At 40.8% G+C, this 15,293-nt stretch overlaps 1 protein-coding gene across 1 annotated transcript; it reads left to right on the top strand.

The window, feature by feature from the left end:
- Positions 1–450: 450 nt before the first annotated feature.
- On the top strand, positions 451–14,634 carry LOC121504665 (butyrophilin subfamily 3 member A2-like). Its single transcript, XM_041779665.1, has 6 exons — positions 451–625; positions 3,913–4,248; positions 6,550–6,766; positions 7,230–7,294; positions 7,748–7,864; positions 9,837–14,634. The coding sequence occupies exons 1-6, from the start codon at positions 562–564 to the stop codon at positions 10,325–10,327; spliced, it is 1,290 nt and encodes a 429-aa protein (XP_041635599.1). The 5' UTR covers positions 451–561; the 3' UTR covers positions 10,328–14,634.
- The last annotated feature ends 659 nt before the right edge of the window (positions 14,635–15,293 follow it).

Below are 15,293 nucleotides of genomic sequence, written 5' to 3' on the forward strand. Positions count from 1 at the left end.
GTCCAAAATTTTAAGCAAATTCCTTAAACTTTAGTTTACATTTTGGACAAATACCTCAAAAAATCGAAAGCAGAAATTATTAGTTTGTGAAGAAAGTTAAAGTGTTATGTCCCCACATGTGCACGCAGGGCCTTGGGAGGATATCCTGTTTGCCGTTGGCTGAGCCGGTTTATTTGACTCGACTCTTTCTGAAGCGACTTCTAGCGTTAAACTATTCCGCCACACTTGCATTTTCCACATTGGATTGGTTCTTTTTCATTTCTGTATGAAACAGTTTGACATAACTGATCGTTTTATAACTCTTTCACAAATTTTCAGTGGAAAAACGGTTCTTACGATCCGAATTCACTGTTAACAATGGATCTGGGCCTTTACGACCGACTCGTCCGTCAACACCGCACGACGTCCGCAGCCTGAACGTCCTACGTCGCAGTCACAAGACGTCTTGAAGTTCAGACTGGTCTGGACTTCGCTCTGCATGCGTGTTATTCTGCGGTCTGTTTCTATAAAGCTAACCGTTCATTTAAACGCATTTTCTCCGTCCTTTCATGCTGGTTTTAAATGTCCGCTGCCATGCAGTGCAGGATTCTCCTGCTAACCGCCGCTCTGATGTCATCTTCTCCCGGTGAGTTCTCCACCCATGAGCCGCCAGAGTGGGTTTGCACTCATGCCTCCATGCTGACTCATTCACTCCTCGTTCAGTTCAGCTGTGACTCTCAAGAAGCTTCCACATTTTCTTCATCATTACAGAGTGAAATATTTCATAACTATTTTTTGTTTTAGTGTTGATTATTTCTGGTTTACAGCTCATGAAAATCATAAGTATAAGAATGTCATAGAACAGAAGTTTTTAATAAAAGGATTAATAATACACAAATGTTAACCTGTTGGAAAAATATGCTCATAACTTCACCAGCCACTTTATTAGGTACACTTTGCTAATAACAGATAGGACGCCCTTTTGTCTTCAGAACTGCCCTAATTCTAAGTGGCATAGTTTCAAGAAGGTGTTGGAGCATTCCTCAGAGATTCTGATCCATATTGACATGGTTGCATCATGCAGTTGATGCAGATTTGCTGGCTGCACATCCATGATGCGAATCTCCCGTCCCAGCGGAGCTCTATTAGAGCTAGATCTGGTGACTGTGGAGGCCATCGGAGTGCAGTGAACTCATTTTCATGTTCAGTAAACTGGTTTGAGATGATTTGAGCCTTGTGACATGGTGCATTATCGTGCTAGAAATAAGCATCAGAAGATGGGTACACTGTGATCATAAAGGAATGGACATGCTCAGAAGCAATACTCAAGTAGGCTACGGCCTTTAAAGGGGCCCAAAGTGTGCCAAGAAACACACAATTACACCACTATCGTCAGCATAAAACGTTGTTACGAGGCAGGATGGATCTGTGGGTTCAGGTTTTTTACGCCAAATTCTGACTCTACCATCTGAATGTCGGAGATCAAGCAACGTTTGTCCAAGCTGCAGGAGTGGCATCAGTGTAGTCCTCTGAAAAAAACATCTGGATATTGGAAACTGTGGTTAACAGTATGTATCGGACACATTAAGACAATGGCACCTGTGGAACTTCACATGCACAAGATTGCACTTTTTTACATGAACTTTAGAAATAAAAAAATCACTGTGCATTGTCATTGCTGCTGCAATGCAGCACCTTCATATCCTCCTTCAGAAATGTCTAAATTTGAATACATTACACACTTTGCTTGTCCTGTGCAAATGCATCGCACCAAACACTGACATCAGGGGGTAACTGACAAATTAACAGAGGCCCCTTGGTAAAACAGCCTTGCAAGGCAGATGGATTCGCCCATATCCGCGTTTCTCACTGGCGAATCCATCTTGCAAAGCTCCCATCTGAACTGTTTGGGCCTGGTTAGAAAGTGACAGGACCAATCAGCGTCAGGGGGCAGTACTTTCAGGCGTGAATTTCTAAATAAAAGCATAGCTTGAAGCATCCATTTAGATCGATGTTTTGACTTTCCATCGATCCGATCTGATCGATATACAAAGATGAATCGTTACCCCTTTACTAAATGCTGTGTCATGATTCCTTATGATGTAGTTGTACATTGCAGATATTTTCCTCCCCCCACTCTGTCAACCCTAATCATATCTACAGTTAATCACCTTTGAATTTAATGGGCAAAATGACTGTTATCTCATTAAATAAATATCCACTAAAAAACATATCTGACATCTAAAATACAACATCTTTACTCTATTTTCAGTTTTCTATCTGTCTTACTGAAGGACTTTTTAGCTGTTGGCTATTTTCTTATCTTATTTTATTGATAAAACTTTTACCCAACTTGGGCAAAAAAATAATAAATGTGTAGAAAATATGCTATGTAGCGTTCATGGTGTAATGTTGGATCTTACTTAAAAGTTTAAGCACATTTAGTCCTGGATTTTCTTTCAGCTGGATTGACTAACATTTGTTTGGCCTGAATGCTGAGGAGAAATTGAAACCATACTCCGAGTTGTGACCTGATACATGATACTTCTCTAACAGTGTTACTTTGCTGGGATGCACAGGCTCCTTTGGGAGTCACATGCAGTGTTTTGATTGATTACAGAGAGCTGGATTAAACCTTTCAGATTTTAATGGCCGCTTCGAGATGGAAAGATAACAGGTAAATTGTAATTTCCTTAGGTACCAGAAGTTGTCAAAGCCCAGCTGTAATATGAGCATTTTTCTTTCCATTCTTTGATTATAGCTATCCCTGTTATACAACCTGGCTCAGGTTTAACACTCTGTGAAACATGAGCTTTCTTCTAAACTTAAACAAAAAGTAAGGCAATTTGTGTTTGGTACATTATTTCTGTGTTGTAACAATGCTTCTTGGTAATGAATCTTATACCATTGGAAAGCCTGTTTATTACCCTTTTAAATGATGCCACATTTGTAAGGATAATGCATTTGTGGGATGAGCAGCAGAGCTGAGTATGTAGGTTGCACCCATGAAAAATGTGCCAAATCTTCTCTGCCAATGCCAAACAGCTTTTTTTGCTGTTGCTATTGACTCTTGTTTTGAGCTTCTGGTACAGGTGCTGCCAATCAGGTCACTGATAGGTAGCATCGTTACAGCAAAGAAATAATGTACCAAACACAAATTGCCTTACTTTTGTTTTAAGTTTATATCGAGATCAATGTTTCTAAACTAGTCCTAGGACCTATCACTACATCTTTAAAGAGAAGTTGCACCCCAACTTTTGTAACAATCAAGGGTGTTTCAATGGATTTACCAGGTAAACCCAGTGAAGAAACTGAATCGACGAATCATGCTGACTCTGATAAAGACGCAGTGCGCGTCGAAACGTTATTCCTCTGCACCTGATTAAACGTCATCAAGGGATTCGTGTTCCCCAGTTTCTTCACTGGGTTTACCTGGTTTATTCATTGAAACACCCTCGATTGTTGCTGGTCCTTTCTGTGAGCACCGACCTCCACCAGTGGAGGGGCTGAAGTGCAAGAGACTCTCACCAACTTTCGTAAGTTCTGGGTTTGCAGGCTACTTGCAATGGGGGTAAACATTGGGGTAGCATGGGCAATAGAACATGCATCAAATGCCAAAGTACAAATATTGTCAATCACAGGCAAGCAGCAGAAAATATGAATAAAGTACGGCAGTTTCCAGTTGCAGTTGACGCCGCCTTCTGTAGCCGTCTTTGACAAAACATCCAGCATTCCCAATAAAGATGCCTTGTCTTGTCCACTCTGGTATGGTGACTGGCATTACAAAGAATGGGCTGATACGACTTAGAAAAATGATAGTACTTTTAATACTACAACAGAGACAATTCAGTCAGTCCTGGTCTTTGCTTTGGATCTGGTTACAACTACAAAACAATAAAACTCTCCCGCTTCTCTTGTCATTTCTATGATCAGCCTTTGGGACCACCGAATTGAGGAAAATATGGGCCTTAACTGGAGAAACGGTCATCCTACCCTGCCGTACCGATACACAGAAAGGCCTTCCAACAGTAGAGTGGTCCAAAGAGGGTCTGGACCCTGATATCATCTTCCTTTACCGGGACGGCTTTGAGGTCCACGCAGAGAAGAACCCAGCGTTCTGGTACAGGACCAGCCTCATCATGAGAAATCTGAAATATGGAGACATCTCGGTGAGGATTACCGATGTCAAGCTGTCTGATGCGGGGAAATACACTTGCAAGACCATCCACATGAAAGACCAGAAGAACACTATAGTGGAACTTGTTGTTGGTATGTCCAGTAATCCTTGAATTTATACAATAATGTTTCTAGCTATCTGTTTTTGCTTAAATAAAGAAAAGATTTAGTGTGTCATGGTTGCCCAGTCCACCTTCCACTAAACTTTTCCATACACAGGATGCACAATCATTTACCTTCTCCACTGTTTGATATCCATGGATGTGCTAAAATCTAGAATTGTGTTTTGAGTGTTTTGTTACCATGCAGAAATTTTAGGCATGTTTCGGCCAAACATTGAGGCTGAAATAAGGCACAGAAATGGTGAGTAAGCCACCTCAGGACACCATTGGGCGGTACGGAGGATTGACACAACCCAGGTTCTGCTCTGGATGTCCTTGCATATTACCGGGGGGATGGGGGAATAATCTGTTGAAGGTCCACGCTTGAGTCCGACCGATATGGGATTTTTGGGGCTGATGCCGATACCGATATTGGGGGCTAAAGAAAAACCGATAACCAATACATCGGCCGATCCGATATATTGGCTGATAACTGATATTTTGGCCGATATATGAAAGAAGAGCATTGATATACACAAGATATATACTGTACATGAACACAAATGTGGACATTTGAATAACCAGTTGCATTTATCTTTGTTTATTTCACAAAGATGCAACTTGGACGACATTAAAATGCTGTATAATAGTCTTATACTGTGGCTGTGGACAATATTAGACAGGAAAATGATAACTGGAGAGCCATATTTACATCGTTGTGGCAAATATGCACATAGAATATGTTTACAATGTGTTTCTTGATAACTCTGAGGAAGGCCACAAGCTTAAATGCACCTGTTTTATAAAGTTGTTCTCTAAAGATCTACTATTAGTGAAACTTTCTGTCTCCACACTGGTAGAATATGTCATAGGAAAGATAAACACTGTTTGAATGCTTTTCTGGTTTGTGCTTTTCAAAGTAAAAGACTGTTTTAGCATTTCTATAGAGAAACTCTGTTCACTTGTACAGAATGCTTTTATTTTGAAAAGTTCCCGACACACTTCCTCTATACACTAAATCAAGTAGCTTTTAGCGATGTTTACTAAGGTAAAACTTAAGAAGAAGGACAGGGCTTTGAGAGCATGGAGATGCAGCTGACATGCAAAACTCACGCCCTGTGTGAAAGCCGCACCGGCAGGAACCGGAGCTGACACGCGCGGCACATGCGAGCAGCAAAACACGATCCCAATCTGAAACAAGCGTAAGTCCTCTGCTCTGCTGCAGTCGAACTGCGCAAGGACGAGCCTGCCTGTGAGTGATTAGGGACGGGGAAAGGCCCACGGCAGCAGCACTGCTCAGTGAGAAGGACTACAAGGATACGTGTTTTTACGTCAAAGTCTCCAAAACTCTCCAGTAACACCAGAAAAAGTTAGATTTGTCGCTAGTTGCTTTTTTGAAAAAGTGTCGCCAGAGGGGTCTGAAAACTTGCTAAATATAGCGACGAAGTCGCTGAGTTGGCAATACTGAGTGAAGGAGAGCTGCTGCTGCACTCTGCATCTGAGAGGGAGGGGACAGGCACTCGGGCTGAGTTCAGCATGGAGACACAACACAGAGCGATAGGAGACAATCACCACGGAGCAAAAAAGTTAATATATCGGATACATTTTGGCCGATCTTGATTAATCTGTGAAATGCTATAATCGGCCTGATTAATTGGCCTGCCGATAAATCGGTCGGGCTCTAGTCCACACCTTCAGGGCAGAGTAAGAAGTGGATTTGGCAAGTAAGCATGTCCAGGAGTGCCATCTAGGAATGTAGTAAGGTTGCCACAAGCCCCTGGTCATGCTTTGGATGTCCCAAGATTCCCAAAAACCACTGGTACCTGCCAGTCTCAAGGCATACCACCAGGGGTGAAAAGGTCCAGGCAAAAGAGATGCCATTGAGCTTGACCTTGGATTCCCAGCGACACATGTCGACATGTCCTACATACCTAGAACTTTTGCACATGACTGTAACGATGAGTGCCACAGCAATCGAGTCTTCAAAAAGAATGTACTTGGTCAATTATGCACCCGTTTGAGAATATAGCCAAGGACTTCATCAGAGCAAGTAAATAAACATTTGAAACCAATTTTATTTGATGTCAAGCGTACAGAACAGTAGTTTACAAAGATCTTTTCAAATGTCCAGAGATTTTAATGTTTAATGTAGTTACTTTTTTGTGCCTCATATGGAAATGTACGCATCTTTTGATTGTTTCTGATGTTGTAGGAAGGCTAAAGCTAAAGGCTAAAAACCTAGACCCCCAGGTACTGTGGATAGAAACATGTCTAATTTACTTCTTTTTTTTAGGTGCCATCGCTGAGCCTAGACTCTCAGTAATCCCGCCTTTGAATGGTGTTGGATTGACTCTGCAGTGTGAGTCCGGTTGCTGGTCGTCGAAGCCTGAGGTAACATTTCTTGATGACGTTGGAAGAGAATTCAGTGCTGATGAGCCACAGTTTGAGCTGGATTACGAGGGATGTTTCAACGTCACAAGGAGAGTGGCTTTGCAGAACCCTACCAACAGGTTAATGTTTATTTTTATACTCTCATTTATCAAAAATCCCATGAATAAAACACAATAGCTTTTTAAATTTGTTAATCAGCCAAGAGGAACAGCTTCAGTGCTCCTGTTGTTGTGCGGTCTGCAGAGACGCTGAGCCATTATGCAGTTATTTGGGGGAAAACATCCCTTCCCATGCAAATAGTCCAGTGCTCAAAAATGCCCATGGCATCAGGTGTTTATATCACAGAGCTCTCTTCTCTCTCTGTTAAAAACCATTCAATTTATGGACCAGTGCCACTTCTTTACTGGCCAAACATAATTGAGAAGAGCTGGGAAAGGGTACCAGCTATGTTAACAGCTATGGCACTACAGACACTGATGTCATGTGTCTTTTTGAGATTAAAGTTTTATGATCTACAGCTAAATTTAAGGAAACTTGAATTTTTATTTAAGATGGCAAAACTGAATTGTCTCTCCTTCACAGAGTCACCTGCAGAGTTTCCCAGCCTGAGATGAACCAGATGAAAACTACCGAGATTTTCATACCAGGTATATGAGTACTAATTCATTTTATGCTTTAACTCTACCAGTTACTCTGATAAACACACAGTTGGGCAATAGTGAAGGCTACACTCACTGTTGGCACCAGACAGGCTGATCTGGGTATTTCCATCAACCATGGAATCAGCTTTCTTCCCCATTTCATGCTCGGTCTGAGCCTGAGCACACAGTCTTGACCACACCTAAATTCCTTAATTCACTGGTTGCTGCCATGTGATTGGCTGATTAGATATTTGGCTGTGTTATCACAGCTGATGTTACAAGACCCATCCTGTTTAACATCCTGTTTCACTGCTGGAAACATTGGAGGTAGTGTAACACCACAGTTACACAACATGAAGCATACAAGTAGTCATTTATTTATTAATACAGTCATTGTAGTGAAAATTCTACATTCTAAATGTGCTGTATTTGTCTTTTTTGCCTTCGTTATCATTTCAGATGAATGCATGAAAACCTGCAGTATAGACATCATCACAACAGCAGCACTATCAGTACTTCTGTGTGGACTGTGTGGACTAAGTATATTCTTCTTATGCAAGAAATTACGAGGCTCTGGTAGGTTCCTGACTTTTGTTTCTGTTGAGATTACATGGATGCTTGATTCGTTTTTTCTCTGCTGTTAATTTCCATGATAGCTCCTTTTGCAAGGATTTTAGAAAAAGACTTTGGTAGTACAGGTTTGTGAAAAAGTAATTGCCTCCTTCACCTAATAACTCTCTGTGCCTTGTGCCTTGGTAGCAACATCTGTAGGCAAGTGTTTGGGCATGTCTGGGTATGTGTATCTCATCACTGAGGAGGAATTTTGGCCCACTCTTCTTTGCAGAATTGTTTAAATTCATGGATGGTTTTAGAGTATGAGTGGCTTCTCTAAGGTAATCTTAATCAGATTTCAGTCCAGATGTTGACTAGGCCAATCAAAAACCTTTATGGTGTTCTTTTTTTTTAACCATTCAGAGGTGGACTAGCTGGTGTGTTTGGGATCACTGTCCTGCTGCATAATTAAAGTGTGCTTTAGCTTCAGATCACAAACTGATGGTCGAACATTCTCCTTCAGGATTTTCTGGTAGAGAACAGAATTCTTCTGTCATTCCATTAATTACACCAAAGCAGCCCCAGACCATCTCACTCCCACCACCATGTTTGACTGTTGGTGTGATGATCTTTTCATGAAAAGCTGTTAGTTTTATTTATCAACATAATGGGATGTACACCTTCCAGAGTTCAACTTTTGTCTCATTAGTCCACTGAATATTTTCCCAAACGTCTCAGGGATCATCAAGATGTAATTTTTTTGTCAAATGTGAGATGAGCCTTTGTGTTCTTTTTGGTCAGCAGTAGTTTTTACCTGTGGACTTTCCCATAGATGCCACTTTTCCCAGTGTCTTTCTTATTATGGAATCATGAACACCAACCTTGACTGAGTCAATTGAGGCCTGCAGGTCTTACGATGTTCTGGGTTCTTTTGTGACCTCCTGGATGAGTCGTCAATGCGCTCTTGGAGTCATTTTAGTCGGCTGGCCACTCCCGGGAAGGTTCACCACTGTTTCAAGTTTTCCCCATTTGTGGATAAGGGTTCTCAGTATGGCTCGAAATGGCTTTATAGAAGTCAATGACTTTTGTTTCTCATTTGTTCTTGAATTTATTTAGATGGCGCCATGATCTGTTGCTTTTGTAAATCTTTTGGCCCACTTCATTTTGTCAGACAGGTTCTATTTAAGGGATTTTTTTTTTATTCAACAGGTCTGGCAGTAGTCAGGAAGGGATGTGGCTCGTGAAATTGATCTCAGCTTTCTAAATTTACTCTTTGTCTCATATTAAAATTTGTTTGATGATCTGCAAACATTTAAGTGTGACAAATGTGCAAAAAAAGATCAGGAAGGGGGCAAATACTTCTTCACAGGTCTGTTTATCAAATTAAAGGAGCTAAGATTTAGCATTAAAATTACTCGTTATCTAAGTGATATAACTCATGAGGAAAACTCTCCTATAAGACAATATGATTTGTCCACTAGAGTGTGCTGTTTATTTGTCTCAGGTTTTTAAATGTGTTCAACAGGACAGACCTAATTATGCTCCCAAAGAGGAGTTCATGTGGAGGGATTTGTGGACTCTTTGTGCATATTTTGTTGATTATGGACACTTTTACAGGCATTATCATATGTATTCCCAAGCAACTTAAATATTCTTGTATTTAATCACAATATACAGATTATAAAGAGCAGTGTGCTAGTTTCTTTCACACTGCAAGAGTGTGTTAGTAATAGCTGTAAATTCATCCCATATGGCAAAACAATCACTCCTTTGAAAATGAAAAATAGAGAAGGTTTTTGATAAAACATGGCTAAGGGAGACCATTTTAAGCCCAACTATGGAAATATATCCACTGAAAGGGTAAACATATTAAAAGAAATGTTTAAGGATCTTGTTATTAGCAGTTTCTCTTTTGCTCAGTTTCTGTTCATTTTGAGAATGTATAGTAACAAAACTGCTGTCTTGGTGCTAACAGAACTATTTTTTCTTTACACAGCAGGTAAACAAGAACCAGACAGGAATGCAGGTAACCGTCGAGAATCAAGCCAAGAGTGTGACAGCGACTCCGAGGCTGAGCATCAGACAAACTGTGAGGACTTGAGGAGAACCCTTCATGCCAAAGACGAGATCATCCAACAACTAACCAATGAGCTAAATCAACTGAAGTTGATGCAGATTCCTGCTAACAATCCTGACTCCTTAAACGTACCACAGGACAGTCAAAGCTCCAGCGCCTCGACTCACAGCTGTCCTGCTTATTTTACTGATGATGTTGCAGAGTTGCCTGACTCCTATTCGGTGTCTTCCTCAGGTGAAACAAATACTGCTGGTCCGAAGCACATGTCTGAGTCTTGGCCTCCTTCAGACAGTGCCAGGCCCCTTCGTAGATACACGTATTCAGGCTTTCCTAGAAACAGTATTCGTCTTAAAATGGTACCTGAGGAGTTGGAGCAGTTACTCACGTCCAAAAAGCTTGATCAGGTGTAGTGATGCAGGATTTTAGTGGTACTGGTCAGTGCAAGTTCAGTGAGCTTTTTGTCAACCTCAAAGTTCAATCAAGCACTTTTGACAGTGCCATGATCTATACAGAGGCATGTGTTATAGACATAGAGATATAGATTTATAGAGAGTTACAGAAATTGATAGTTGAATGAATTAGCTTTATAAATTAACTGTTCAAATATTCAGAAATCACTGCCCATCCCTAGGGTTTTATCTCCTGCCAATGCTAATGATGGTTTGCTAGCTATGACCTGACAGCAGGCTTAACTCTGATATGGGCTAATGCTAATTGCTAAATGCTAATATTTTAAAATGCTTGGGTTATCAAAGGGTTAAAAGAGTCTTGATTTTGACTTTTTATTACCCCAGCGTTCAAACAAGTAGCTTTAATATTAGGTACCTCTTTGTGACTTAAATGCACCACTTTAGTTTTATCTTTCTTCAAAGTTAACCATAGTTTGCTAGCTTATGAGCTAAAGGAAGGCTAATGGGCCGTATATAGGCTAGTGCTAACAGTCTGGAATGTGTAGATGGATGTGCAGAGTGGCGTACCTCTTTAATATTATTACCAGCTGCACTTCTGCTTTAAGCTTTGATTTTCCAAGTGTCTGAGCTCGACTGAATAGATGGATCACATCCTTTATTAGGTCGTCTTTCAGTCAGAAGCTAAATTGCTTCCTCGCTGCCTCTGTGGTGAATGGGTAAAGGTGACCTGTGGTGTAAAAGCGCTTCGAGTAGTCTGATGACTAGAAAAGCGCCATACAAGCTCAAGTCATTTACCATTTACAGCATTCATCCAGAAGATATTGTCTGTTTATACAAGTCTGAATGTTGTTGAGGAATCGTATTGATCTGTTTAAAAGCTAATATTTTTGTATTTATTTCCAGTTTAATGCTAAGTCAGACTTCCTATACCAGCCAACTTAAGCGTCACAGTTAACCTTCTAGGTGTTTCTTTTTTAAGTGTTTTGCTATTGACAAAAGCGCATACTCAATTGACTTCTTATCACTTGTTTCACATCATGTTACTGTAGTTTTTAATTTTTGAGTTTATTTCATGCTTGCTAAAAGGCCTGAGGGAGATATGGATTTTCTAAAGGGATTTGATTTAGTTTTATAAGTGGTTTTAATGCCTGTTTTTTTAAGTGTAGATAACTGCATTAATTTTATTTTTGTTTAGACACTTTAGAAACCCTTTTAAATCTAAAAACAAGCTCATAAATAATAAGCTACTTCCTACAAAGGAATTCCTCTTTTGTCTTTGCACAGTGCATAACGCAACTGTTGTGCTTCCCCTAGAGTAAATATAAAACTCCCCTAATAAGAATGTCAATGAATAAAATAGTTTTGCACTTAGGTTTGCACTTGTGATAGAACAGATATTTTTGAATATTTGTCAGTGTGTTTGTCAGTGCTTTTAGTCTGGATGTACGGGTCTTTTTAAGGTCTTATTCTTTCCAGCAATACTCTGACAGTTTTGGTCTGCCAAAGAGATTGATGGAAAAATGCCGTCTTCAAAGTGGAATGGTATATTCAGTGTTTTTGCCGAACCTCTGAGGATAACTCGGCTCCTTCAGTTAAGGATGAAATTATTATCCCCTATAAAGATGTGTTGTTGAAAAAAAGCATGAAATTTTCAACACAGCTTTTCATAGATTTTTCAAAGATTTATTTTGGATGCTTACATTATTTTACTTTGCACACGGGTGCAAAATTATTTCACAAAAACTAGCAGGGTAATACATTATTAGCCCCACTGACGCTGGTAGTCAGTTGAGTCTCCTTTTTGCTGGATAACAGCCTGCCGTAGTTGTTGTAGTTTCTAACAAGTCTCGGACACGTCTCCTGAGTAATCTCTGCCCTTCTTCTGTGGCCAATCTCTTAAACTTCTTCAGATTTGATGGCCTTCTGGCATGGACCTTGGTCTTCAGTTCACAACAAAGATTTTCAGTGGGATTCATGTATGGGCTTTATGCTGGCCAGTCAGTAACCTTCACTCTGGTCTTCTGGAGGTTGTTTCTTCTCTTATGTTTTGGGTCGTTGTCATGTTGGTGGACAAGGCAACAACCCAGACCCAGTTTTGTTGCTGATTGTTTCAGAATCTTCCCATATCCTTCTTTCTTCATGATTCCTTCCGCCTTACATCAAGAAAAAGATGAAAAAGAAGACCTCAGTCTCAACTACAACTCCTGGCTAGCTTTGAAGCTCACAACTGCCAATAACTGCCACAGAACACTGCCTGGTCAACAGCAGACTACTGAATGCTACCTGTTTACGTAGCATGGTGGCGGCGAGTACTGATGCAGCAGCCTGGGGCTCCATCACTAGCAACAAAACAAAGTCCTACACTCATACCAGAACTGACATTCTGTGTGTAAGAGGCTGCTTCTTTGACTACTGCAAAGGAAGCGTGCCCATGGAGTTTACATCCTTACTGGCGGAGATTACCCGTAGAACGGGGCGCTCGGAGACTGAAAGGAGGAGGATGGGGAGGCAGCACGACTCCTACAGCCAGGTGGAGACGGTGTTGTTGCGAGAAGGCGGGAGCAGGGCAAACGAGCTGGGCTGCAGGCGAGGCTAAGAGCAACCCCCCACATATCTGCCGTACCAAGCACCAGTAAGACTAGAGAGGGTATTTGGCTCTCCCCTCCCTCCCCTTAAAGACATCTACCAGAGTCGTCTCAACAAGTGGGCCTCCAGGATTCTGATGGACCCCTCGCACCCTGGACACTGTTCAGCATCACCCACACAAACCTGCCATACCAAGCATCTTTCTTGTGGGTGCCCACCCCCTCACCAGCGGGATGGATGACGTGGGGCTGTGGATTTCTAACCACCGCTTGGATGACTGTGTTTGCTGCTACAGAGGAAACTGCCAAATGGAATTTCATTGTATTTGTACTATGCAATGACAAGACACTATCATTAATCTATCATTTACCAGATTCCTGGTTCCAGTCGGTTTCTTGAGTTTAATAATTATTTGAAATGGCATTCAGATGAACCCGGCATTCACCATCTCTTCCGCAAGTTTTGCATATAACTCGCTCGCTCTTGTTTTACTCTCCAGCTTCACCTGGAATTCTGTCGATGCCTGGATCGCAACCCAACATTTTGTCTCCTCAGCAGACCACTTTTTCTCTATTTTCTGCTCGTCTTGAGCTTTGAGTATTACAAAGTCAAAGAACATCATTGCACAACAGTGGTTTGTGGTCTGGCTCCACCAAATGCTCAGTTCTAAAGGGGGGTAATAATTCAGCCCCTGGTAGTTTTTGGTTTTTGTGAAATAATTTTGTTTCCCTGTAAAATAATGTAAGCATCAAAAATCCTTGCTCTGTTTAACAGCACTAAGGACTTTTTAAAAAATTAATAATTTCATCCTTACCTGTACAAATGTTTTCTAACAAAGTAATGTCACTCTTTTTTTAAAGAGTCTAAAACAAGGGTTCCTGGAAGACATGGCAAGTTTGGTTCAAAACCTACCTTAGATGTTAAACAGGGAAGACATCTGGGGACTTTTATGGTTTTTCAGTGACCGCTTGTGCCTTATGAATGGTGCGTAATGGTCCTACACCAGCCTTTCCTTTAAGAGAAGGTGGACCAAAGTGGCAGCTCAAGGTTGAACAACCCTGGTTTTACTTTGATAAGTCTCTTTGCAAAAGCCTGACGAGCACATTTCACCTTCCAGTTGACTTGTTTTTGCTCAGAGGAGCTGGTACAACACAGCTGTTTACACTTTTTGAATGATCAGAGGTTCTGCTGTGAGTTTTGAAACCTCCACTCCTCTATAGCAGAGTTTTTTTCCAAACCAGTTTTCCACCCCACTTCAAAACACCAGTCAAACACAGCCAGCTGAAATCGACCTTCTTCTCATCCTTTTTAGAACAATACAGAGGTTGGAATGTGGTTAGATCAACCTCTTATCTGATGTTGACTTTCTTTAAAATACATGTGAGGCAGCTGTTACACTCCTGAATGTCTTTTCACCTTTACAGTTTTTACTGTTCTTTTAAATTGATTTACTTTTGTAGAAAAAAGACTGCACTTTCTATCTCTGTTGTATTTTTATGACCTTTATTTTTGCATGTTGCACTGTACATTGCATTTTTTTCACAGACTTTATTGTAGCACTTTATATCATCATTTCCAGTGGTCACGCTATCTCATTTTTGTATTTTTTTTAAATTTTGCTTTGTATAATTCTGTACAAAACAAAGAGCACTACTATGTCTGTCTTTACACACCTTTAAAAAACTGTGATGAATAAACAGCCCCCTCTGGTGGAAAAATCATGACATTCTTTTATTTGAGCGTGACTTTTCAGAGTTATTTCACTTAGATAATACTGAGGAAGACTTCAGTGTAATGCTAAATCTGAGATCTTTTTATTCTTGATACAGTGCCTAAAATTATTCAATGTCAAAGTGAAAACATATTTCTATAAAGCAATGTCAGTTAAACAAAAATATGTAGTGTGAAATATTCACCCCCCTGGAAGGTCCAGCCACTGGTTAATCAGTATTCTGGCTACCATTGCACCATGAAGACAGAAGAACACTCCAAGTAACTCGGAGAAAAAGTTATTGAAGAGTGGAAGTCAGGATGAACCTAAAAAATCCAAGGCACTGAACATCCCCCAGAGTTCAGTTAAATCCATCATCGAGAAATGAAAGGAATATGTCAAAAGAGTAAACCTGCCTAGATCAGACCGTCCTCACAAACTGAATGGCAGTCCAGGAAGGAGACTCGTGAGAGAGACCACCAAGACTCCTATGACTGCTCTGAAGTTCCAAGCTTCAGCGGCTGAGATGGTAGACTCTGCAGACAACAGCTGTTGGCCGGGTTTTTCACCAGTCAAAGCTTTATGGGAGAGAGGCAAAGAGAAAGACACTGTTAAAGAAAAGTCAGAATACATCTGGACTAGAGTTCACCAAAAGGCATGTGGGAGACT

Source organism: Cheilinus undulatus, linkage group 22 (assembly GCF_018320785.1).
Source record: "Cheilinus undulatus linkage group 22, ASM1832078v1, whole genome shotgun sequence".
Taxonomy (NCBI): Eukaryota; Metazoa; Chordata; class Actinopteri; order Labriformes; family Labridae; genus Cheilinus; species Cheilinus undulatus.

Coding starts and splice junctions, on each gene's coding strand:
- LOC121504665 (XM_041779665.1), top strand. CDS start 562: ATGTCCGCTGCCATGCAGTGCAGGATTCTCCTGCTAACCGCCGCTCTG. Junction 626..3,912: donor TCTGATGTCATCTTCTCCCG/GTGAGTTCTCCA, acceptor TTCTATGATCAG/CCTTTGGGACCACCGAATTG. Junction 4,249..6,549: donor TATAGTGGAACTTGTTGTTG/GTATGTCCAGTA, acceptor TCTTTTTTTTAG/GTGCCATCGCTGAGCCTAGA.